At 37.5% G+C, this 27,841-nt stretch overlaps 1 protein-coding gene across 14 annotated transcripts in view; it reads right to left on the bottom strand.

Annotated features, from left to right (window-relative positions):
• Positions 1 to 27,194, bottom strand: part of LOC117417727 (pleckstrin homology domain-containing family A member 1-like) — a 31,533-nt gene extending 4,339 nt beyond the window's left edge. For 2 of the 14 annotated variants that reach the window (XM_034029976.3, XM_034029986.2), the window contains exons 1-12: positions 27,082 to 27,194; positions 14,679 to 14,839; positions 13,640 to 13,696; positions 13,453 to 13,498; positions 9,902 to 9,999; positions 7,602 to 7,733; positions 6,302 to 6,442; positions 6,037 to 6,105; positions 3,646 to 3,710; positions 2,689 to 2,752; positions 2,234 to 2,323; positions 1,571 to 1,645 (exon numbers count right to left, since the gene is read on the bottom strand). In XM_034029976.3, the coding sequence (XP_033885867.1) occupies positions 1,571 to 1,645; positions 2,234 to 2,323; positions 2,689 to 2,752; positions 3,646 to 3,710; positions 6,037 to 6,105; positions 6,302 to 6,442; positions 7,602 to 7,733; positions 9,902 to 9,999; positions 13,453 to 13,498; positions 13,640 to 13,696; positions 14,679 to 14,819 (978 nt within the window). In that variant the 5' untranslated portion in view covers positions 14,820 to 14,839; positions 27,082 to 27,194. Of the gene's footprint in view, positions 1 to 1,570; positions 1,646 to 2,233; positions 2,324 to 2,688; positions 2,784 to 3,645; positions 3,711 to 6,036; positions 6,106 to 6,301; positions 6,443 to 7,601; positions 7,734 to 9,901; positions 10,000 to 11,104; positions 11,283 to 13,452; positions 13,499 to 13,639; positions 13,697 to 14,678; positions 14,840 to 23,923; positions 23,963 to 26,173; positions 26,255 to 27,081 lie in introns of those variants that run through there. The other 12 variants (XM_034029981.3, XM_034029987.2, XM_034029983.3 and 9 more) reach the window with 8 other exon arrangements.
• Positions 27,195 to 27,841: the final 647 nt, after the last annotated feature.

Here is a 27,841-nt window from a genome sequence, read left to right as displayed (position 1 = left end):
TAGGCTTTTGCTAGTCACTAAAACATGTTTTAAGGAATGTCATGGTAAGAACTTTTCTATAGAAGCCAATCTGTAATTATTCAAATCAAGTTTGCAATCCATAAAACCATTTTACAAGTTTTTAAAAGAACCATTTAAAAGCTAAAACATTCCTTAAAAAACGTTACTTCAGCCTGGCAACAGACTTCATTTTAAACAAACTGCTGCTTCCTTATGGAACTACTTCAACATTACTTCATCTTTTAAGGAAAGGGACGCTTTGTTCCAGTTTTACTATTTCATTATACATGTTGGGTACCTTTACATTCTTGGCCTTTCAACAGTAGAGAGTACTTAATAGAAAAACAAACATTCAAGGTAAAACTCAGGCCAGTCGCCCAGACATTCCAACATTCATGACAACAATACGCATGCATCACACATCCACATTCTCTTAGGCAGGTCAACAATCAAGTTGATGCTGGTTAGCAATGTGGGAGAAAGGATTGAAATCAGAAGCATTTAGTGCAGCGGGGGGGTTAATCATATCATACGGTATGAACTCTCATGCGAACTAGTCAGAATGTTAGCTGTAAAATGGGAGGGTTTCACAAAAGTTAAACCACTCTGGTTATGTTTTGTTCTTTCGAAGGTTTGCAATGGTGTTCAAAATGTTTGGATGCAATGTTTGATCCACTTTTTTTTTTTTTTTTTTAGGTTGAATGTTTTTGAAACGGCAGCGATTTTAAGGAAATGGTTGTAGTCTGGGGCAGTTCCCAGGACACTTGTGTAGTCAAATGTGAGTGATTCAGGAGCTCGCGACACTACTGCTGCAGAGATGCAAGTGCAGTTGTGGGACAAGTCAACTCAGAATTTGGGAAAACTAAAGTCCTACAAGTCATCGGTCAGTAAATAATGTTGAAACAAGCTGGAAACCACCAATATGTGGTGCGGCTGTATTACACTGCAGCTTGTGGAACATGGCACAGAAACCCATCAGTAAATATAACCTTATTTTAAAAAGCATCATTTTGGTTCGTTTATAATTATTTTAGTTTCTCAAATCAATAAGCTACTGTGTGCAAATTTCCCCTGAAATTAAATCTTAGTAGTAGGGAATTTCAGTAGTTTAGTTTCTGTAAAGATAAAAGATGGGTTTAACATAAATGCCCTGCAGTACGTGGTAATGGCGATAAGTGGTACAGCAAAACAATTTAGAGTGAAGCCGCAATGCAACATTCTGGACATGTGATGGATGTGCTCATAATAAATGTAATTACCGAGGGAGGGGTTTAAAAGCTAAACGGACATGGTAACACTTTATCATTGTAAATGCTGAAGCCGAGTTGGTTTTGCCAGTAATGCCTTGCTGAAGCTGGAAATGAAGAATTTAATGAGGGTGGGTGGGATGAGTTAGTCTCATTGATTACAATAGCTTGCATTGATCAAGTGAGGTCAAGATGGTTTGGCGGGGAAGAGGGAAGAGTTGATTCGATTCATAAGCAAAGGAAGCCTCCTAAGTCACATTCCTCCTGGGTTGTATACAAAAAACCAAACGAAAAACAGCAGCCAGTTTGACATGAGAGCTCACATACGTGCTGCATTCACCATTTCGGGATGTATACCTCTGTATACAAGGATTTGACAGCCGCCTGGCCTGCCGCATCTGCAAGAACACATTGCAAAGCTAAGATTAGAGGAACTTGAGGAGAAAAGAAACAAAAATAGAGAAGGGGGAGAGAGACAGAAGAAGCTGGCTGGTAGTTGACACTTTCTGGCATCCTTTCCCTCAGTTGATCCGATGATCACCACCTTCCCACACCAGAACCCTTTCAGACACAACAGATTTACATGCATTTGACTGTTTTATACAACACAGTACATGTATTTATACATATATTTACACACAAGAAAATAACCGATAATATTCAGGAAGTTCAGAGTACAATATAGACACGACACATGCATGCAGTATTTTATATATGTGGTATAAAATACATATTAAATATTAGACATTCAATGCACATTCCGTATAAGCGTGGACGCACATATGCGGAACATATGTACATGTAAGGTCAAATACAATGTTGTACCTGTATCTCTAGAAATAAGAACAACAACTAAACTGTTAGCAGTTACAATTAAAAAATAATAAAATAAAAAGCGCAGAACTGGTTGGTGACCCCCCCCCCCCCCAAAACCCAAACCCATTCACTCAAAATGGCAGAGGGGAATGCGCACTGGAAATACATACAGTAGCTGCTGATCTGCCCGGGCCACGCTGGGCGACAATGGCCCCCGAGATTGCCTTGATCCAGCTGTGCATGTCCTCTGGGCTATCCGCCTGAGAGAGAGAGGAGAGAGGGAGAGGAGAGAGAGAGAGATGACATCATGCTGCTGTGAGAACTCCAGGGTGAGCGTAATAAGACACATCCTGTTCTACTTTACTAGAAGACAAGCTCCCAAGAAACCTTAACTGCCCTCTCAATTCATAGGCAAAAAAATAAAAAAAAGAAATGTATTAACCATTTTATAACACTTTTTTTTTTTAATTAATATTTTTTTTAATTATTATTTTTTTATTTTAAGTGTAACACAAAACATGTTTGCTTATTACAAAAATACATTTTAAAATTCTGTTAATTGTGAGATTAATAAACACACAATTTATAGCCACGGGACACATAACTTATTGAGCTCTTTTCTTACCTGTACAAAAAAGGTTCTTGAAGTTGTTACTACTTCGAATAGATTGTCTCTCATCATTATATCACTAAAAGTTCAAAGAAAAAAGTTCAAAACACCTGCATTTTAGGAAAAAACAAAAACAAAAAATCACGACAGTGAGTGAGAGAGAGAGAGAGAGAGAGAGAGAGAGAGAGAGAGAGAGAGATTGGAGAGAGAGAGGATTGTAGCTAATGTATACTTTTGATTGATCTAAAGTGTTACAAAACACCCTGTAAAGCTGCAGGATCTCTCCTAGTAAGCGTTCCTGAGTGAAAATTGGAATATGTGATAGAAAACACGAGATACAGCAAAGGTAAGGTAAAGTGTTTCTATAGCACTTTAAGGCATTCCTCATAATGCATCAATTCTCCACATCTTTATTCCTTATAGCATGCATTTATATTTTACTAAAACACTAAATGTTAATGGGTCTGCAGTCACTGCTGTATTGTACTTCGCTTGATTCATGGGTTTGCAGAGATCCTGCATTTCTAAAAAAAAAAAAAAAAAAGAGTACTCTGTCAAAACTGACGGGTTTTATTAGTTGTTGTTGTATTGTTGCCTGTAGCAGAAAAACAACCAGGGTGTATTTTGAGAAGTGAAAGCATGTTTAGAGCATGCAGGTGGTACAGCACACTAGATGCACTTCTGTGATACTGGAACTCACTTTGACAGTAGATACAAGTAACCCTCTTTCTATCCAATGAACCGTCAAAAACTTTAAAAAAAATAAACATCCCATTCCCAAGTCCTTCAGTCTGAGGGCATTGCTAGAAATTGCGGTTCCATGACTCATTTTTATATTTAAACTATGCCGCAGGAAATGTATTACAGAGGGACAAGACAGAAGTGCGAATAACATGCAAAAAACAAAGGTTAGCCCTGTAGATTCCTCCTGATATATTTGCACACGTGGAATCACAAAGCTGCATCTCTCACCTCTGTTTACACTCCTGCACTTTGTGCACCTCCTTCAGGGGGATCATTCGGAGGGGTTCCTTGTCCTGTGAGGGAAATCACAGAGAAACTTTGTATTATTGGAAACCGAATGTTAGAAGCCCCACTGTTTCATCCCTTTATGATTAATACTTAGTCACTGCAGCTATAAAATAATCCCACAAATATGATTTGCTTTGCACTTCCATTTGCAACATTACCAAAAAGCATGGCTTACAAGCACAGATTCCTCACTTTCAGTTTGGAGTCTCAAGAGAGGTTTAGTGTTTTCCTTCCTGATAATATTACCATTGGCTTTACTGCCTTTCACTTTAGGTTCGTGGGAAAGGAATCTTGCTATCATGCATTGGATTGGATTATACGATTATTCATTGTTGTATTTAATATTTATTCTATGTTCCATCATAAATAGCAGGTTGCTTTCTCTTTATTAAATGGATCCCTTTTTTGAAGGTTCCGTATAGGTCAATTACTACTAAAGGTTAATTACTGCAGAGCCACTAGAGATTCAAGGTTGCATGTAATTAAATACATCAGTTAAGTCCCTGCAAGCGGTTTTGTAGACCTCTGTGAGGGCACATAATATGGGCTGAGTTTTAGAAATCAGCAAGAACAGCTACCTGCCAAGGTCACCAGAAACTAAAATAACAAAACAGCAACATTCGGCACGTATTTACATATCAAACCACAGCTCACTACGCACAGAACCATAATAAAAGAAAACAATCCTGTCAAAGTGTTTTAAAAACACACTTAAAACCCTACAACTCGGCCAGGAGACTTCATCCTTTCCAGAGTTTATTACTGAGGTTTTCAGCAGTCTATCTGAGAGTATATCCTGAATGTAGAGGCGGCATGGCATGGAATACGAAAGTTGATTTTAATGAAAATGATTCTGCAGCCCAGGATTCATCACTGACATTTAGAATTACGGTAACCCTTTAATGCATTCCATTTCGAGTTCTCTTTCTATGAAGTGAATAGTGCCCACAATACAATCTTCTGATACAGTGCCCATTCTTGACAACTACTCACCCACCCCCTCTCCCCCCTTTACAAACAGGCAGCTAAAAGGGTCTGAATCGTGTGGGTGGAAGTACTTTGCACATGACAAGCTAAGAAAAGAAAATGAATGTTGTGTGTTGAGGAAGTCCAATTAATCTGCCTGTTACTTGACAGCAATGATACGTTGCAAGAAAAAGAAAAAAGAAAAAAAAAATCCCTTTTTTGCTATTAATAGGTATGAAAGCCATGGTGTTCGGTTAACATCCTCAGAACGTCAGATTACCAAAAGCTACAAATAAAAATATAGAATTAAAAAAAAAAAAAAATCTTGTTTTTTGCATTATATTGTGCATTTCTCTTAAATAAATTACTCATTCATGCTTTTGCCCAGTATACTGAACACTAAGTGACTAAAGAGCAGTTTAACCAATGTATTCTTCTGCTCGCTTAGACGCCTGGTGATTTTTTCTTTAAAAAAAAAAATAATAATCACCCGTATAGCCTCAATACATCATGTCTAAGCACAGCAGGTACACCAGAGTGTAACCATTACCTGTCCCCCTGAAACACTCTGCTCTCAGTGGATGTAAGAAAGTTCTTTTCCACTGGAGATTGTATTATTGATCAATAAATCATTAACTGTTTAAGACCTGGACAACGGTTTTATTGTTTCAATTAAGCAATTCAGGAGTATGAATAAAATACTTGTGCATCCATGATTGTTTGCTTGGATAGAACGCACACAGTTAATTAATACAAATGTATTAATGCAGGATTGGAGAGAGGGTCATCTAGTAGAAAGAAACTCTGTACTGGAATTCCAATCCAGAATCCCTGAGATTATGTATTAATAAATACATCATATATATATATATATATATATATATATATATATATATATATATATATAAAATCTTGCAGGAATGCACAGCCTTCATTAAAATTAGTGGAGGGTTAAGGGTTACGACAAGACAGGTGGACAGTAATCCTGCCTCACGCCGAGAGAGCATTTGGTTTTGTTTTAATTCAGGGGTTGGTAGTGGTATTTCAGGCTGCTTGAGTTGATGGTGTTGGATGTCACTGGCATGTTGAAACATGTTCAGGATTCCTTGAAGTGAACAGAATTCGGTAGCATGCTTCCCGACATGTTTAAACAGCATCCATGCTATACCTGGTTACAGATGAATGGTGAAACTCAGTAAACTGGACCTTTATTAACTCAATATTTCCAGATTGTGTGCAGGTTTTATGAACAATGGACAAACTTAAATGAACTTCATTTAGATTACTTGTTTTACATTCAGGTGCAGCATGCATGCCATGTCTATGAATAGACAATATGTACCGCACTTATAAAATAAAGCATACCAGGTCTGATTTGAAGTAACTGACTGAGTTTTCATCCAACAGGAAATATCTTCTTTTCCAGTTTTTCATCTGCAAAAGCAATTGAAACAAGCACCAAGAAAGCCTTAGATACCAACATAATTCATATTTCTTTTTTCAATTTTGCAGCAATTGTTTTGTTATTCAAATGTATAAAACAGCAAAGACGCTGGAAAGGTGCTGCAGAGAAACACATATCGCAGGAGATAACAGTATGGAACGAGTTGATTATCGTCTGTACACTCACCACAGCTCCTTGCTTGACACAGTAGCCAGCCTTGACCACGGTCTGGTCCTGAGCAGCTTTGCCCATGAAGTACGGCAGCTGGCTCATGGAGCGCTTCAACCCACCTCTGTCTACCCCCTCCGAACCCTCCCCTCCCTCCTGCTGGAATAAGCAACACAGAAACAGATCTGAGCCGGGGCGCAGGGTTAACACATCTCATGTCTTAAGAAAGAAAATAACACATTCTTATTCTGAAATGAAAAACCACCCGTTACAATTCTAAAATAACAACAAAATGTAAAACTAACCAAACTTACAATGTTTTGACAAATTGGGTGGGGTTCAAATAATGATTCTGAGTAAAAAGTTGTATTTCACAGGTACGGATTATACATAAAAGCACTTCTTTGGAAACAACGCAGTTTCACGTCTTATATTTTATTAATAAAAGCAGGCTATTAGATGTTGCCTCCACCCTCCTGCTACCTGCTCAGATCCATAAAACACAGACACACACCTAGCTCTCTTGAACCCACTGCCGGTACTAATACTGGTTCAGTCTGTCATCCCAAAGAAACAACTCTGTAGTAAGTAGTTGGCCGGGGCTGACAGAACACTGAGATCTCCAACACAGTACAGAGTTTAAAACAGGTGCCTTTCCAAATAACTTGTTAGTGTCAAAGCACTAAGTTTATCTGTCTGCTTCCCACACCAGCTTAGTATCAGTATCAGTTGTTCTGACACACACCACATCTTTAGGAATGGCAGGAAGATGGTCTTTTAACCTTTTGCGGTCCTATGTCGGACCTGGTCCGACATCGCGATTTTCCCTTTCCGGTCCAATGTCGGACCCTGTCCGACATCATCAAAAAGACGCAAAAAACAGGTCTCTAGTCGTTTTTCTCCGGAAAAAGCTGAGAAAACCATTCAATGGCCGAGTGAGACCGATAGGATCCAAGAAAGAAGCCGAAAAAAAAAGGGGCGTATCTCATGAATACTAATAGACCCAGCATCACATTGATAACACAGACATAAACAAACAAGATAGCTGCTTCAGCATCCAGCGCTCAAAGAATATCAGACACATGAGGAGCTTTTTTTAGATGTTATTGGATCGCATTATTGAGGAGTTTGGTGATAAAACGAGTGATCGAGAGATGATTTATTGGTATGTACTATTATTAAGAGTTAACTGCGCGTGTGAAAATAAATTGGACCCGACGTGCCTGACACACGCTGAATAAATGGACCGCTAAGGGTTAAAAGGAGTACTTCAAGATTTCACGAACATATCTTTTTAAAAGTAAAATCCTGTTGGTACCTGTGTGGGGGTTTTTATGGGAACACCCCCAATGATTTCAGTTTTATAGGAGACCTGCTTCTTGGCACCTGGACACTCCAAGGGAATTTTTTGGTTTTCAGAATTTTGTTGCACATCAGATGATTTTGGCACCTGTGACAAAGAGAAAACACCTGCTCTGAAAACAATAGGTGGTGTGTTTGAAATCAGGGACATTTCATAGGGGATTAATAATAGAATATGTACCTACTGTACCAGTTCCCCAAATGCATATAAATGAAAAAAACACCATCTTGATGGCAGTACTGTACGTAGTAGCGCCCTCAAACCTTATACAAGTGTTAAGTGTTAACCACTGTCAGGAATATGCATGTCAACTGTTTATACAGTGGTAGGGTGAAAATATAAAGCTAACTGATTTCATATTCAATATTTATTTAGTCTCAGAGTGCAGCCGCTCCAGTTAGAACTCCGAGGCTACAAAACGCATTTTTACATAACCATAAAAATTCAACTCACAAAAAAGCTAGATTTTTTTTTTTTTTCTTTAAACCAGGGAGAACACCAAGTGCTGTATATCTTGCACTGAAAAAATGATTACATTTACCAAGCCGGTTTCTTTTCTCAAAGAATTTCACAATCTCTCCCTTGAGTGAAATCTGAGAGAGAGAGTGGGTCTGGAGAGCTGTAGGAGGACAGTCAAAGGGCTTGCCACGGCCTGCCCTCAGCAAGCGGCACACATTCCCTCCACTATCCACCTCCTCTTAGCTCATGGGCAGCTGGGAGACTCCCTCGCAGAGGCACTTCAGCTTGGTTTTGTGTTTTGTTAGCAGACAATGCAAGAAAGAAACACACATATCCCCCCACATGCGAATATACAGCATTAGAAGGGTGAATGGCCTTGAACATTTTTTATTCATTTTTTTAAAAGGAGGCAAAAAACAATTATATATTTGAAATAAAATGCAAAAAATGCTTTCTCAGTTCCTTCAGGAAGGAAGTGACATGTTGTGCCTCTAGACAGCAGTTTCCACACCCTGCTTTCAGCTGTAGACTGGAGCTGCACCTACAGCCACTCGAACAACAAAGAAACACTGCTTAGTTTAAAAACGGATGTGGCTCTGAAACATCTCTACAGTCTTTTATCCCAGTTACAAAACTAAATAAAATTACCCAGACATGACATCACAAAAAATTGTAAAAAAAACAAAAAGAAAAAAGGTAATATTGTGGAATTTATGAGACTATAATATTCTGTATAAAAGGAAAGCCAGTTTTGTCTCTTCCCCCTTTCCAACATTTATTTTCTTCTGGTAAGTGGGTTGGTTTCACAAGAATCCCTTATCTGTTGTAAAAACAGGTCATTCTCTGTCTCAGAAGGACAGAAAGGGGACATTAAAAGCGGGAGTTATTACAGTGGACGTGGGAGTGCCACTTTGAATTCGGCATCAATCATAGCAAGTAAATGAAAAACATGAATTACTGACTGACTCAACTAAAGAAAAAAAAAAAAAGAGACAATTAAGCTTTTAACAAAAAGACCCCCTTTCTTCACTGTTATGAAAAACCTCTGACAGTAGCTATTTAATTAATGAACAGAGCCAACATTACTACCCTACCCACTACCCCCCCAGTCTTGTGTCCTATTGCTATACTGTGGGACAGAGGCTGTGTCAACGCTGTGCTCCAATACTGTATTATATAACAGGAGAGTGTGTGTTTGGGGGTGCAGTGCCTGGGAGGCCAGTCCCCTGTATTCCCAGCTCTCCAGATCAATGGCTCTTTATAAAGCTCACTGTCTTTGCTCTGTCCAACAGCAATCACATTGCTCTCAGCTGAAAGACGCTGTGACTAAGCGAGTCACTAATGCTGGCCCAATTGATTACATGCACACAACATTGCTAATAAGAGCAGTGCTGTCTGGAAAATTAACAACCTCCAAAAGAGAGAAAGGGAAAATGCAAGCGTGAGAGGTGCTTTTGAAACACAAGGAGGTCTTCAGACAGCAGACGATACTACAGAGTCAGCGACCAAGTTAGAATAGAGCTCTACTGTTTGAATCATTTCCCCCTGCAGCATGCATATATATATTATCACGGCACTGCTTTAGAACGCCCTTTTATAATCTAGATGCATTAATGATGTCCTTCCTGTTTAGACCAATAAGGGATAGTTAGAGGAAGTATTTTTGGTAGCTGGTTAACAATGCCAAGCCGCACTGAAACCCTACTCCAATGGGACTTCCTCTTCTAGAGCCCCACTCAAAGAGATCTTCAACCATTTAAGGAGCGCAATGGGGAGTGATCTACTTGAACACTTACAGTGATTTTGGTAGCTTTGTTCAGCACATTAACCCACTCAACCAAGTCTTGCTGATCATTGGCTTGTAAGAAAAATTTCCTCATTCCTGCATTAATAACTGTAAAAAAAAAAAAAAAGGAGAGAGGGGAGAGAGAAAAAAATCAATACAGTTCTCATCAGGTCATCATTTGCAAACTTGTTTAAAGATGTTGAAGTGTGTAGCCTTTTAATAAATCGCGTAAAGTACTTTGCCAATTAGCTTCACTGGTTGCTGAGCAGCTCATCCACAGGAAAGCAAGACCAATGGCATATCAGACATTAAACACTGCAACTCTGCAAATATCAAATCACAAAAAGGCTGTGCCTGTAAAACTCTTTTCCACTCTGAAACATACTGTGCTGTATCTTTATCGTGAATTCACTGTTGACACCGGACTAAGCAGGGACCCCTAATGAATCAAACCAGATTCAAGGCAGTCGACCCTACCCTTATAAAAGTTTCCCATAGTTAAAGCATAGAACAATGTAATAAAAGCATGGTGAAAGCAATGGTAAAGCATAGGTAAGCATTGTATAGAATAGTAAGGTATGGTAAAGCATATTAATAAATGTGGCAAACCAGGGGAAACTGGTAAATGCATAGTAGAGCCTTGGGGAAAGCATGGAAAACTGCAAAAATACCACAGGAAACTTTAAGGGGATTGTTTAAATAATGTTTTTAGGGCAGAAAGTCTTGTCTTCTCGGTTTAGGAATAAGTTTGATATTCATGGAACTGTTCCACATTGTTCTTAAAGCAGCAGATGACAGTCTAAAACACTTTTTTTTGTTTTGTTTAACAACAGACTTCAAAAAATGAAGTCAAATAAAAATCCATGCTTTCTAGCTTCGTCAATGGGTCCAGCTGCTTTATTAAACCTCCACTCCACATAGTGCGACTCTATAAGGTCACGCGACATGTGATACATTAGACCTAAAATGCATGACCTGTGCAAGAGTTGTGTGCAACCATTCAGCAACAATCATTTGAAAGCAGAAGGATCTGTGTGACCTCATAAGGGGTACAATAGTGGGTGTAGGGACCATTTCGACCCACAATTGTTAAAACAAATGTTTTAGAATCTTTGTACTGTTATTAAACTCCGTAGAAGACTGATGTAAGGAGCTTCTACTGGTATTACCAGCGGCTGCAGTGCTAGTTGCTTATTTTTTGTTCCTTGCTTACTGAAGTTTGTTAACTGTGAATCCCTCTGGACTTTAGGGAGGCTTTAATCTCAGGAAAACTGAAAAAACAAAAACTGCTTTCCTCTTGCAATCAAATCAAACAGACTCCCTTGCTCAGTCAAGATCTCCCTGATATTCAAAAGCACTGCAGTCAGAATTTCCAATCGGCCATTTTCCTTCTAAAAGAAGAAGAGAGTTCCAGGTTTGTTAGCCCATCTCCAACATAATAGAATGTATATAGTTAACTTGTTCTAATATTTTAGTTCTAATATCAGCTTACCAAAGGGTTCCTTTTTGAACCAGATGTAGAGTATTGTAAGTATATGAGAAATCAATTTATTTATCTATCTATATCTATAACTTAAATATAAACAAACATTAAAAAAAAAACACAACAGGATGACTCAAAGAAGGAAATGGGTGTGGTATGGGGTATGGTATGGGGATTCCTACTCTATGGAAACTAAGAGTGCCATTTCTTTTTTCTCGCACATTTTGCCTTTCATCCTTGTTTTAGTGACATGCTTAAACCATGAATCATGCTCTTTGCTATGCTGTGTTACTGTAAAAAGGGGAAAAAAAGTTTAAGCTTTCCCAGAAAGAGTCGTTACAGGCCAAGGAAATTAATACAGCAATTAAGAAAAAGCCATGTGCTACATGTGCCAAGTCAGTCACAAGAAACCGTGTTATAATAAAAACAGGCATGAGAAAAGCATTGGACTAGTTTTCTGTAACTGCATATGACTTTTTCATAATTTCCATATTAAAAAGGACTGATAACTAAGGTTTTAAAATCAATTGTAATCCATCTTATGGGCACTAGTAATGCCATCACTGTCCCTTTGAAGTTATTGTGTTGTTCTTTTGGCTAAATTATTTATTTATTTTGATAAATACAACTCTATAGATTCCTGGTACATGTACCTAATCAATTCATGTGCTATCGTTCAAGACTAGCAGCACTCAAACCACATGACCTACAAATAAGTTACTAGGATGTAGTAGTACAGTATATCTAAAGCAATGTACTGCATTACAATAGATTATATATATATATATATATATATATTATATATATATATATATATATATATATATATATATATATATATATATAAATAAATAAAATAAAATTCTGAAAAAGTTAACAGTGCACAGAACAGCACAGTCCTCTATAAATATCCTGCTGGTATGGAATGTGGTCCCAACTCGGATGCTAGCATCCTGTTAAAAAGCAGGATATTTCCCCAATCCTGCAGAAATGCAAAGTGCACCCAATAGCAGGTCAATGTAGTGTTTCCTTCAATTGAGTCAGAGAACAGCAGTATGCTGCTTTGGGACAAAGATCTCTCCAACAGAAGCACTACATTGCATCTGACCAGCTAGGGGCACTGGCCTGCTGGAACGCAAGCCAAAGCATCACAAATCATCAATGGGCCATTGCTTTATGTATTTGTTGATATATGTCAACAAAAGCACATTTCACACACGCTGACGAGTTACAATAAAGGAATCAATCTTATAAAATCGATCTGTTGTACAGAAAGTGCATCCGCCTGATGATGGAACACGCAATAAAAAATAAATTGGTCACTCTAAACAAGGCACAGTCGGTGCTAACTTGGCCCCACTTTCTTCATTCAGAAATCCAAAATTTGCAGCTCTTGAACATTTGCATTTCTAATTGTGAGCTTAACAAGAACCGATTTGATGGCACATCAGAACAAGGTAATAATGGCCAACAAAAATGCAGATTAACAGACTTTTAACACAATATAAAATGGAGAGTAAAACTAACACCAGGTATAACACACATTTCTATGTGTAAGTTTAGCTATATACACACATTTCTACTACATTAATTTACATTTGCAAAAGCTCCAACGTTCTAAAGTGCGCTACATGTTTTGTTTGAATCTGGATTTGTGGTTGTACTGTACATCCCTCCTACATCCTTTAAAAGCAATACAATGTGTTGAAAGGTCACGAGTATTTCGAAACAATAAAAAAGAAACAAATTAGCGTGACCAATTTTTTTTTTTTTTTCTTGTGCCAACGTCCCAAGTGCATGTTGCTAGTCTTATCGAAAGAGGACTGAGCATCATGTTAGGGTACTGCACAGATAATACGTGTTCCGTTTAGTTTTTGCTCACACTTATATATGTTAAAAACAAAGCCATCAGTGCTCAAACAGGTAAGCAGTTTCTCAAACGGCAGGAGAGGGTTGAACTATACAGCTTGGCGTTATAAATAATCTTGACTAACACCCATGCAAGAAACAGAACAGAAAAGAGTCTGACTGCTGTAAATGTGTGCATGAGAATGAATGAAAACCCTACAAGGACTTACCAAAGCAGAACTCTGCCTTTGGTCTTTGCTTTGTTGCATCGCTGACCTTAAGAAAAAAAAATAAATAAATAAATAAAATACGCTCCAGTTAATTACAGACATCAAGAGTTGTTCTTAAATATTAACATTTTGTGAAGGAAGCCCCACTTAGTAAGATATGCAGTCTTATACAAGGTAACAGACTCACCTTAGAAATATAAGTTAGTTTGAGAGCTCCAACAGGCTGCGTTCCAGTGGGCAGGTTCTGTAAAAAATAATAAATACAAATAATAATGAATGTCACACCAAGCTCAGGTCAGTTTGGAAGATTGTGTATGCTGGTTTGTTGGATTATGACTTTGCGCAACTTTAAATACCCTGCTTTTACTTCAAGTATTACATTACCAGTGATTCGAAGGAAAAGTGGAAAAAGCTGGCATGGACAAAGAGACCGTGCGGGAGTTTACAGCAGCCATCTTCCCACCATTTCCCAGCAGGAGATGCTGCTAGAAAGCATGGATAGGGAGTGGGCTGAATAAAAATACACTGAAAAAATATTGCTGCAACATAGACAACACAGAATACAGCAAAGGCAAAGTAATGTGTTCTGTAACACCTGCAGCCCTTAGTTAACTATTAAACTGTGATGAGAGGTGGACTTTAGGACTAGAGCAGTATTTTGTGCTACTGACAGCGTTGTGCAGGGAACACGTATATAGAGGCCCAACTGGAGCTTTTAGCATGTCTGTGGAAATATAAAAAGATATGCTATACATTATTGACACTCCAGTAAGTTATAATAAATAATATCCACTGTAACAGAACGTGTCTGTACTAGCTGAACACTGTGCAGGATTCTACCAACTACCTCTGCCTACCTCAACTTGCAGTGGACTCAACTGCATTTACTCAACAGGACCAAATGGTCCTGTTGTACTTTTAAAGCTGGTACAGTAAAAAAAAAAGTTATTAATTTAATAACTGGCTTCACATATCATGCTTAGCACCAATACTGGACACCTGAAGTAGTCCAACATTAGACAACCAGGGTCTGTGAAACTAGCCATATACATTTGCTCACTTAGATTAGACAGGATATTTCTTTCACCAAAACCACTAAAACAATGACCAACAACATTTGACCATTAATACCTCTCAAGTTTATGGTATCAACATTGATCCACTTTCGCTCAATGTGCTGAAGAGTACATCCGTTGAAAAAGGGATACACAGTCTGTTGCCCTTACCTGGGGGTTGTCCATATACCAGACCAGGCTGCCTTCCTGCGTGTCCAGGATGAAGTACCTGCGCAGGAACTTGCCGCTGTTCTCATTCTCCTCAATGTCGAGGAACCCACAGATACGATTCTGCCGATCCACATAAGGCATTTCTGAGCCTGCACATTACACTGCCAAGGAGAGAGAGGGGGTAAACACAATGTTGCACAGCAGCGCTAAAACAAAAGCCGGCTATCCATTCCTAGAAGAGAATTGCTAATCCAGAGTGACTCACTCTTCCACCCACTATACACATCTGGCAGCCGTTCAAACAAATAGGACTAATTTAACTTGCTGGTGTAATATAAAAAATTGCAATACCATGCGTGCATTTATTTTATTTCCACCCACGACTCTAAAAGCCCCTTGTACAGTTTTCAGTGCTGATGAAGGCATTAGGTTTTACCTCAAACTGTTTGGATGAATCCATTTAAATCTTTTCTGATACTGCCTTGCTGTGTTCATTTATATCCATGTAAAATTATTTGCCGTATAATACTGTCACTACAAAAAGTTGTTAAAAACAATGTAGCAGGGGTGACCAGGCAAGCTGCAAAGCCATACTGCAGCAAACATATAATGGAGGTACAGTATAATATCACAGCTCTCTGTAAGAACCTACAGTAGGTTGTATGCAAGGGTCTTGGTATTCACAGGTCTGAATTTGTAGCACCTTGTTTCAACATTCCAAACAGGAAGCCAAGAGCTTTGCAAATCACCCCTTGTTAAAACCAATCCACCCCCCACCCTGCTATGCAAAAACAAAATCTTCCTGACGAACTGCAATAAAAATATTGCTCTACTCATTTGCTCCATTAATCTTGCAAATCTCCCCTCCTGCTAAAAAGGTACAGTAATTGAACTGGAAACATGGATTCTTTGACCGTTGGTCTTCCGTACAAAACATACACCTAAATCCTGGTTAACCAAATGTGAACAAACTAAATTAAATCAATTAGCCCAATCTCAATCTTAACCACTACCTAGGTATAACTCATGTACTATATTCTGAAAAAAAGATTTTACTAAAAACCATAAAATACAACTGACCCATTATCATAAAAAAAAAAACACACAGTAAATATTTTAGCGTAGCATGTAAGCCAAGCTCAGCTCTCAGTATAAACTCCTTCTCTTGCTCTGGTACCATCAGTTGTGTACAGCCCACACTTTTTCTGTTAGTTCAAGTTTGATCACTATGAATACAAATGGGCTTGTTTTTCACGCACAGTTGAATATTTTCTTTTTTTTTTTTATGTATAAATGTCAAGAGTCAAAAGAACAGCAATTAAACTTCAAAGTTCTACTGCGATTGCACTTTATTCTGGCATCGCATCGGCTAAGATTGTAAAAACATGAGCTGTTCTCTTCTAATTAAAAATAAATAATAAAAATTAAATAAATAAATAAATAAAAATAATTTGCCATCAGCCATCATTTTACAATATTTGTATAAATTCAGGCAAACAGTAATTAGTCTTCATTTGCATTAGACATACAATGCAGTACTGTACCTCCATGTAGATTTCACCACAAGAAAAAAGCAATGCATTCTATGATGTGCTATTTATATTCTTTAATGAGTTTATGCAGGATGGAAATAAGACTCCCACTTCATAGCAGTTTGATCCATTCCTGGGTTTACCATGAGCTTAATAGGTCACACCTTTTGTTACGGAAATGGGTCAAACTGCTATGGTTTAGGAGTCTTGTATCCATCCCTAGTATGTGTATTACTTTCAGTACATAATCCCCTCCCCCACCCGCAAATGTAACTTGCAAACCCCTCCCCTCCCCCTTTATACAACAAACGTAGACCACATCTTTTTTATTTATTTTTTATACAGTTTGCCTTCATAAATGCACATTAGTGGGCACTAATGTAAAACGCTATTTCCCCTTGCGTCCCTAATACCCTTTCAGCGAACAATGCCAGAGATTCCTGGAAACTGTAATAGCACACCAATCATTAGCCTGAGGTTACATCACCCAGCTAACTCGTAAAAGCTTTCGCCATCCAAAGATCTTGAGCAGGTTGTGGTCCTGAGTTTAATGCATGTGTAACAAGGCTCAGGATAGGGTTTCTCTCAAGATTTAAAACAAACATACAGCCAGTCAGCAGATTCTAACTAAAACACAGTACAGTGTTAAACCTCGTTAATCTGAGTACCAACTCCAATCAGAGAGGGTGACCTGTTTACTGTGAATTCACGTCAAACAAAATATTAAATTTAGATCAAACAGAGCACTGCAACCAACTACAGTAGGTCTTCAGAGTTTACCATTAAAAAGAACAACCTTTTGTTAATGAAGTACATTAAATACCATGAAAAAAAGCAAACATTTCCAAACAATTCTTTAAAAAACATGATTTTGGTAGAGAAAATATTTACAAAATTCTATTTGTTTTTCATGATATGATCATATAAACATTTCAATAAGTTTTGAGACCACCTTTTTTGCTTATTTTTGAATGCAAAAGAAACCACAAAATAGAATAAAAATACATTTGCATAAACTGTAGAGAACACTCTTAAACAAACCGTAACACAGGAAACACACTGTCGCTGGATATGAACAGGAGTGCTCTTCATGAAAACAAGGTCCTCTGGAGACCAGCTATCCAAGCCCCACATAAAAGATGTATTTTTAAACAGAGACACATTCCACACTACAGTACACTGAAGACCTAACAGGGCAGAAAATGTATACAAATGTAATCTTGAGCATGCATTTTATGCTCTTAGGCTTGTATTCTGTGGATCACTATTACAAAGCATAAAGTAGCAGCTGTAGTTACAATTACAGGGCTCTTGATATAGACAGAGATACATCTATAGATAGATAGATAGATATCTATATCTATATATATCTATATATATATCTATATCTATTATAGATAGATAGATAGATTATAGATATATATATATTGCACCTACACTAAACACTAGATGTAGAGGCAACAACAAAGTATCACAAAAACTATCGTAGAGGAATTCTACAAAGAATGATGACAAACATTTTGCCAAAAAAAACTCCTAATGGGTTAATGCATTTAAACAAATACATAATCAAATGCATTATTTTGGAGATTCGTTTTGAACAGGATTTTTGGCAAAAGAGCACGATCTACAGAGCACGATCAAACGGATGGGTCTCCACTCACATATGCAGCTTACACAACGGCACAATGTGGCTCTTTTTAAGTGTCCCTTTTAAGGTTTTTAATATTTATTTATATATATATATATATATATATATATATATATATATATATATATATTTATTTATTTATTTATTTATTTATTTATTTATTTATTTATTTATTTATTTATATATATATATATATATATATATATATATATATATTATACACACACACACACACACACACACATATACTGTATATATATAAATAATCTCACACACGCACTCTGTATGGCTCTTTTAGCCAACAAGGTTGTCCAGCTCTGATCTTCATTACAAAAATGACATGAAGCCCACTCCATCTCCTCTCTCTACAGCAGCACAGGTGCACATTGTCCATATGGGGTTTCTTGTTCTATAGAATCAGTACAGGCTGCTTACTAGTCCGTGCCTCCACGACAGTACAGGTAGATTAACTGGACTGCTGCAAGCAAGCTCTATTCTACCAACAAGCTTTTGCACTGACTTAAGCCTTTTTTCCCCCCTTTGTACTTAAAAATCAAGTTTTCAAGTTCAATTTTTCAAGTTGAATGCTGTAACCGTCACTATATGACTCACATCTAATTATTCATTTGTAAGGGTTATGCCTGGCAGGGACTGTACTTGTAGGTCAATTGTGAAGTAACCCCATATATTCTTTGTGGATTAATGTTTAGAAGAAAGCGCCGAAATATCATTTTTAAAACTTCAGTTTACTTCAGGGCAAAGACAACAACCCCGCCCCCAGCTCCTGTAAAATTGTAGCTTCAAAAATAATATAAAAAATAATTAATTAGAGTAAAGGTCATACTGGGGCCGTTGTGAGAATTATCATAGTTATATCTTGGGCAAAACAAATAAATGCATGTTTGTCACAGAAACTCGGAAGACATTTTAAAACGACTACCCACACAATTAGTGTCACCTTCTACTATAGGTGAAGCATTTACCAGGCAACTGCAATATGGTCAGCCAGAGGAAGCATGGCAGTGTCCAATTAAAGAGCCCCGGTTACTACTGTAACTTGCTCTTGATTCAGTAATTTTGCTTGTTACGATGGACTACATGTAAATACAGCATGGTGGAATAGCAACAATAAACTGTTTTAATTAAGGGGTTATTAATGGTCTTAGTCTTTATAGAAGCAAACGCCAGAGGTATCAAGTGAACAGGTACTTTGGATCAAGTTTCCTTGTGTCTTGCAGGCAATGGACTAAATGGAACTACAGTAGCACTTACTACTTAATATGAAGACACTTTGGCTGATCTGGCCTACAATACATACAGTACGTCTGTGGCTGGCAACCAGACCTGAAGAGAAGCCATCTCAAAATCACCTTATTCACTGCTGATTCACTGACTCACACGGTGAACCATGATATTTTTCTTGACGCTACGATTATCGATAGTGTGCAATCATACCAGGACTTGTACATCACTTAGTGTTCCTCAAGAAAAAACTCAAAATATAAAAGAATTCTATTTGTTTTAAAAATAATCTGCATTTAGGAGAAGTTTCTTTTTTGTCAGATTCAAAACTTTTGAAAAAGTTTGTTTCCAAGAACTGTGTACATTTTTAATTTAGTTTTATTGTTATTACTTACAGTATTTGCATGCTTGTAAGCACAGAGGTGCTGTATTAACACGAGCAGAATACGGTAACCCTCATGCAACTGTTGTGAGCGTTGTGTAAAAATTTAGTATTTAATATCGTAAATAGCAGAACCCACGCACTGCAATTTTAACTTGTTTTTGCTGAAATATAAATGGTAACATGTAATCATAAGAGCGATCTGTGTACAGTACATGCTGTCCGAACAGGACTTCACTGACACTGAGCATGGGAGCTGCAGCATGCTGTTTCCCCATGTTACAACCGTACACAGTTAGAAGAGCTGTCACCAATTCCAGACAACACCAGAAAAAAACTGAAAATATAAACATGCCAAGTTCACTGCAGTCATCAGCTGCATAGATTAACCATTCAGCAGAATGAGGCAACAAACATGTGAGTACAGACATGAAGTTACTGTTTTAGTATCACTTTAGTGTCTTAACAAGCTGTTATATTTTAAGCAGCTGATTATGGTAGCAACCAACTTGTTCCTGAAGTGGCACCCATCAATTGTTTATTAAAAACAACACACTTTAAAATACAGGTTATCCGAGTTACTGCAATATGAACCATTAATAACACTTGCAAACATCAAGAGAACAGCATATTAAAAAATAATATAAAAATAAACAAACATAATTTGAAGCCACTTTTTTATTTATGCTGGGCTTGATGAACAGCCAGACAGTGCAGCTGATTAGCAAGCACAGAACTATCACTACCAATGTAACTGCAATTGCGTTTACTAGGATCAGCAGTTTTCATTAAATGTACATCTTTCTCAGAACTGCACCAGATTCAACGTTGTGGCACACAGTTCTGAAGGCGGGATCTGAGAAATAGTGTGAAAAGAGTGCTGCATTTAAAAAAACTGCAAGCCAGTCTACGAAGCTGAACTTTGCACTAGCTTCTGCACTAAATGTGCCAAACTTAATGTAGTAAATCACTCACAATCTCGCACGCAGCTTTCTTTACCATTTCCAAAGGAACAGGGTGCTATTCATAAGACTAAAGGGAGCACTGCATCCATTGTGTGTCTAATTGACTGGAAATGTATATATGGTTGGAGAATAACCATATCCACACATACAAAATAGTCCTTTTAAAGGATATCTTCATTAGAATTCATGATTAGAATTAAAAAGCAATGCACTAGCAGCAACAGGTTCAATTGCAATGCTATGAATTTAAAAGTGCAACTTGGCATGGGTATCAAATACTGTACCACCCACACTCTGTGAACCTACAGACCTCTGAAGCACATCAAGACCTTTCTGGAAAGTGAATCCTGTTTGCACTGGCATGGGAGAGACACAAACAAAGTCGCAACAGACTGTTAACAGGGAAAGAGGGAAAAAAAAATAGACCAGAAATATCTTCTGCTGCATTGTAAAGAATGTTTTGTTAGCTTTTAAAATGCTATCGCTATTCACCAAAGGCTCCTTTCAAACAGAATGCATCTGCATTCATTTGCCTCATGTAAATACAGCGTTGTCCTCAGCTGGCATCCAAGTTACCAGGCTGTAAAACAGCACAATGGCAGTAATAGGAGGTTGCTGCTGCTGCTGCTGACTGGGAACAATGCCGTCTTGACACAATAGCAACATTATTTCTATGGAAACCTGAGGCAGAATATTTTGTAGCTTGTATGCAAAACACTATAGCGGAGCTTGTAAAGTAATGGGGTCTGAATTATAAAGTAGTCTCATTTTTTTCTTCCACACTCTGCTCTTTAGTTTTAAATTTTCAAATTCCCCCCACCCACACAAACAACTCTTAATATCTCAGAAAAAAGAATGAGCTTTGTTCTCAAGTACCAGGAGGCTACCAGGGTGATTAGCACACACCCTTGAACGCCGCTACCAAGGACAGTATAACGAGAACATGATGGGAGACTACATTTGGGGGCTGATTCGTGAAAGTGATTTACAGTATAATCGTAAATCTCGAAAAACTACTCACTTGTAAATCTTTTGTAGTCATTTTTGTATTACTTTAGTATAAATACATGTTAATTTGGATTCATATGTTGTTTTTTCCTGACTTTATGTGAAGAAGAGACACAAATTCACCCGTTTTCTCATTGGAAATAGGTAAATTTCAAAATATCACTGTCCTGGTCACAAAAGCAAAGTTTGTGGGGAATAATAGCCATTTTCTATACTTTTGAGGCATAAGCAATTAGGAAATAACACTTACTACCCAGGAACAAAAATTGTGTTACATAGTGTGATCATCAGGAGTCAATCAATGCACGGGATTACTTTGCTAGAGAAAACATTTTGCATATGTTTAACTGAACCTTTTACTGCATTTGCTGCTTTTTTTTTTTTTTTAAATACTATATAAATAAATGCAAAGTATTTTCCAAATCATACGCCCTAGTCTAGCACAATCTTGGAAATCTAGCTTTTATATTGGGATTGTGTGTGAATGGTTCATTAACGTTCTGTGATTCATGGAGGCTGTCACTGAAAACAGTTTATGTGTTAATTTGCAGAACCTGACTGAGCTGCAAAAATCTAGTTCTTAGTGCAAGGCCAGGACCATCTTGTTCCACTTGGAAAATGTGTTAGAAGTGCCCTTTCTTTGATGTTTGAGATGCTGGGATTTGTTCAACTGATCTGAACTGCAGAGGATTCTAATAGCGTCAAGGTTTAGATAACTGAAATAGGTCTCTTTGTGTAGCAAAGTGTTCATTTCTATTAATAAATATATGTAAAATTCCAGAGAGGGGGTACAATTTTAATGATTTAAAAAAGGCCAGCACCATTTATTGTAGATCAGATCACCTGAGTGATGGCCCAAAAGACCCATTGCAGTCCAGGTCTTTGTTCAGATCAGGTCCTAAATGACTGAATTGACCCTTAACAGATTAAACTAATTTAAGACTTGGACTGGAATAGATCTCGAAAGCCACAGTTGTGTGGCGGTTTATGTTAACTAAACAGATCTACAGAAAGTTTCAGTTTCCACCTAAAAATGCAATGTAAACAGGTACTGCATGCTGAACAAAGCATGCTGTGCAAACACTGTAGAAAGAAATACAGCAATATGCTGACAGCCCCTGCAGAGCAGTCAGATGTTTAACAGACCTGTATTGTACTGTACAGGAAGCATGGTTTGCTTGTTTCTGAACACACCGCACAGCCACACAGGTAAACCGAGATGGAAACGAACAACACACAGACGAGTCAGTGGACCTCGTTCAACAAACCGCATGAGAATATTTCTGAGAGGCCAGCCGTTAAACACCGAAACCCTGCTGCCTGATCTGGAAATTCAACAATCTCCATCGCACCAGCTTTTTTATTCTTGAGGGACGTGCTATGCTTGTTTTCTTTCTTTTTTTATATCTATACACATATACAGTATAAGGAATAAAAAGCTGGTAAATGTTTAAAAGCTTGTCATTTAGAAATGTGGGACGGAAATAAGTAACAATAACGCAGGGAAGAAGTTGCTTACTTCTTCAACATGAAACTTCATCATTAAATATTAGCCTACATTTTTAAGAAAAAAAAATACAATAAAAAAAACACACACAAAAAGTGGGTGAATCAGGAACTGCAGCATTAATAGAGATTACCGGTAAAAAGATTTTTGTGCTTGATACGTGATAAAAAAAAAAAAAAACAAAAAACAAAAACTCATTATTATCTACAAATAGCAAATGTATCCAAATCCAATAACTGAACTTCTTATACCTGTCGTGACGCACACAAAGGCGTCCTCCCACCCTCAAGGGACATGAGATTGGCTCAGGTTGCTCACCCCCATCCTAGACAAGCATTCACATAGACAAGCCACTAAACGAAGCATAACCTATAGACAAGCATCCTCACAGACAAGACACTAAACGAAGCACAGCCTACTGCACCTGAAGCAGACGCCAGCCCTGCCTCAATGAAGAACACCTTGACAGATCATAGGGTCTTAACTAAGAAGACACCTTTAAGAGCAGAGTAACGACCAGATCGCAATTACAGGCTGCTGTAGCTACTGGGAGCTTTAAGGGATTTGGAGTGGGCAGCGTCTGACAGGTTAGACTAATGTAGCTGGACTTGGAGCTCAGCAGGTGAGGTCTGTTAAAAGCTGAGCAGCAGGCGATGTCAAAGAGGAGTAATTGAAATACTGTGGCAGACATGGTGATCTGTTTTGCACAGACTAAATAACTTTCATAGTGACCCATACATCTTACAAGGCAAATAATGGATTGCTGGAGCCCGTCCATCAGTTTAACCTAACTATCTGTATGCACTCTACCGCAACAATATCTGTACCTCAAGGGTTCTTAAATATAGGTTCAAGTTATTTTCATTTATCTTTGATGCAGAGGAGTGAAAATAAATAAAATAAATAAATAAAACGAAAAATGCTACACATAAACTCAACCCAAGTTACCGAAACTTACCGAAAGGGTCGCCTATATTCACCTTCAACTCCAATCCACCTTAAACATAAAATTAGTGTCAAGCATTACAATAACAGCAAATACAGGGGTAAGAATTGATCCATAGATTCATATTTACTGTGCCTTTAATAGGCTAATATTCTGGCCAATTAGTTACTCTTCACAAAAACAATACCATTTTATAGTTTTGAAATTGTCTGCAGTACTGTATTCCATTGCCCATGGTGCAAAAATGTTGCAGTGTTGCAGAAATAAATGCTTGTATGTCAGAAAGGATAAACCACACTGAAAGGGAGACACTGTTGGGATTTAAATTAAACTTTAAATTAGAAATTAAACACAAGCTTGTAGTTAGAAGAGGAAACAAAGTGGAGATTTTAGTTTAGATGTTACGGTATCTTTGCTTTTTACTCACTGAAGTAACCAAATGCACCAGCAGCAAAGCCCTGTATCCTGAATTGCAGCTGCACATGTAGCTCCACTGGGAATGCAAATCCTCCAGATTGCATGACCAAAATATTGACCTACTTGTGTAGTTTTAGGCTTTTGCAGTCTGGAATATTATTGGGTAAAGCGAGCAGATAAACATGCAAAAGTTCATGAACTGTGATAAATCCACCAGCGCTGGAAAAAATAAATAAAATAAATGAAATATTGCATGTTTTGAACTTGTTTTTGTAATGTTTAAGGTAAAACGTTTAGATCAACCCATACCCTGGGTATTCGCCCAGCTAGATGTTTTACAGCCCTGGGCAAATCACCCTGGATTGCTTCAACCCACAATTACAGGGATGAAAATAAGACTTCTACTGCATAGCATTTTGACTCATTCCAGGCTTTAATATGTGCTTGATTAGAAACAGTGTATGGGCAACAAGCACAGGTGTGTTTTATTAAGGGCATCGTAAAACCAAGAATGCATCAAACTGCTATGCAATGGGAGTCTTATTTCCATTCCTGGATTACCCCTAACAAGAAGTGTTTGATGCAATCCAGGTGGATTCTCTGGTACAGTAAAATGCAATAAACAATTACACTTATAGCTTGTCTAAATCAAGCCCAATGTTAAGTATCCATGTTTTGGCTAGTGCCTTCACCAATGTAACTTAATAATGTTTACAGTTACAGCTGAAGGAAACCTGTCTGCTGTTTACTCTGGTAAAACCTGAGTAACATGTTAAACTTTCTGTAGTAGCCAACAGTTACTGTTAAGCCGGACAGAGAAATCCAGTAGTGATTGCCACTAACATACCGTACAATACCATTTATCACTGACTGCTGTTAGCCTTTAGCAACTTCATTCCATCATCAGTCATGGCCTGTCTGAAAAAGGAAGGTCTGATTTATAACTACATCCTTATATAAAATGTAGTTAACTAATTTAGTGAAGAATTTTCTGGGGTGAAGTTAGAGTGAGTAGTGGGATACCAAAAAAAAATTAGGGTTATAGGTTCCCAAGTGTTGTTTAATATGCTGCAGCTATAGCTCTGTACTGTATACTACACATGAAAAAATCGAAAAGGAGATTTGAGCCCGTTTAGTACCACCAACAGTTTACAATTTTGATAAGTACCTATTATTGTTCAGCAACAAAATGCAGGCCTACACACTCTTTCAAAACACAAAAGTCACCTCACTGCCCACACAAAAAAAACAGCTTGAAAATTAACATGCCCCAGCAAGATGGAGAGTTTAGATCTATATTTTACAAGACTGTATTGTCTGTAATGTCATGATATAAAACACCCGACACATTCAATAACCAAGATACTGGCTTTCTGTATACATTGCTTAATACCTATTTAGAGAAAATGTCAACATGTTATATACATACACGTGCTACTTGGCTTTAATTTCACCACTACCCATTTTTTCTTTCCTCTATTACACTAGTGTGAATTAAAAACACACACACAAAAAAAACATTTTTGGTGGATAAGGAAATGCAAAAAATAAGTGAGCAGTTGTACCCGCGTGATGCATTTCCCTGTACCAAACTGCAAGCAGCGATAATGCTAACAATATACTTCCATTTCAATTTATTTATCCAAGGAACTGTAGAAAGAAGGGCAAATGTCAATACTACTCTCCTGACATCCAAACGAAAGATCAACGACCGAAAAAAAAGCAAGACGCATAACTCAGTGCATAACACCATCGCATTTGAAAAGTTCAGCACACTATTTTAAAAGCACCGATCCAGCACAGAGACACTCATTCCACGCATTCTCAATAGTATTTTCACAATACCGTCAGCCCGAACGTTTCCTGCAGATTTCTGAAGGTGTGAAGTTTACTGTCAATAAAATCTGAACATGCAAAAACCATAACCTAAAAATAAGAAAGAAAAAAAAAACACAAATAAACACATCACACACATACAACTAAAATGACATAAGTTATCTAAAATATTTCTGCGCGGCACAGTGCTATCGCAGGTAATGCATTAACATTCGTAACAATGCATCAGAAGCAGACGTGTCTTCTGTTAGCTCGTGCTAGTATAACTATGCGATCAGGAACCACACGCATGATATAAAATGACGTCATTGCATGCGGTTTGTGAATAAAATTAGTTTGCTAAATAAACACAATGGGGTTTAAAACAGCTGCATAAGTGGTGGTCATTCGTAGTAAGTTAAAAGCAGAATCATAATAATGTGTAATATAAAGTTAAATGTATCACTCGGAACCTTAAATAGTAGTTATGTATTATTATTATTATTATTATTATTATTATTATTAACAGCTTAATTTCAAACAATGTATAGTGCAATAGTGACCTCGATAAACCAAAAGATTGCGATTCGTAGGAATGTGTGTACTGTATGACACACTACACTTAAAAAAAAACTTTGCAGACCATGATGACGTTCGTTAGTAAACTGTGTAAAAAAGTACATAAACTTCTTTCAAAGCACAATATAAATGGAAAAAAAGAGAAAGTTATCCAATTAATTTATTGGTATGAATTTATGATTTCTCCGTGACTTCTCTACATAGTGGAAATACGACAGTAGTACAACCATCTCCATAATTTCTCATCTTGCTACGCAATGTAAGCAAAGAAGTGTCTCCAACGCACATCAGTTATTTTTTTAACCGCATTAAAACCAAACTGTTAAAAAACATGATGAAGTCATTCATTTCGTACTTACTCAATTCGTCACGACGGAAAATGTTTAGTTACAAGGCAGACAGCGACCTAATCAACACTTCACTGAATTTTCAGCCCATCTCCCACTAACTTCCTCCTACCTATCCTGAATTAGAACGCAGAGGAAAGGTTTTTTTTTATTCCGGAGGTTTTGCGGAAACCGTTTTGTGAAGGATTCTGGGACTTGTAGTCAGCTATGCCGTGGTAGCAAAACGTGATAAAACAATTTGAGATCAAGGTAAAACATCGGCAAAAACATACCTGACAATTTACCATTATAAACGTGTATTAGTGGAAGCATTAATCACATCTGCAGATGCTGATTGTTTTTCAGTTTTACAGGTTTGAGGTCAGTTACCCCTAGCATATCAGTTGTGCATTACTGGGTGAATTAACAACGTTCCTTTCAAATATCATTACATGTGTACATGATCCTGTTAAATGATTAATGTGTTTAAGATTTGCTTTTTATATTTATTTCTCAACTGCCAGACTCAGCTAAGGAAATATATCATGTGTATTTCGTGGACCTAAAATGTAAAGACAATAGTTCACACCTAATTACGTTACTGTCTTCACCTCAGACACAGAATCTATATCATGGAAGGAAAGAAGACTTCCATAGCAGTTTGAGCATAATTAGCCACAGTGCATGATAACAAGCTCAGTTGAGTTGTAGGAAGCTCACGTAAAAAGCCTGGCATTGAATAAACTTCCCCACCTTGTTATTTCACATAAGAAGTACACAGTGGGGTAACTTG

Source organism: Acipenser ruthenus, chromosome 13 (genome assembly GCF_902713425.1).
Source record: "Acipenser ruthenus chromosome 13, fAciRut3.2 maternal haplotype, whole genome shotgun sequence".
Taxonomy (NCBI): Eukaryota; Metazoa; Chordata; class Actinopteri; order Acipenseriformes; family Acipenseridae; genus Acipenser; species Acipenser ruthenus.
The sequence above is the reverse complement of the archived record's forward strand: the minus strand, read 5'-3'. Positions and strand labels throughout refer to the sequence as shown.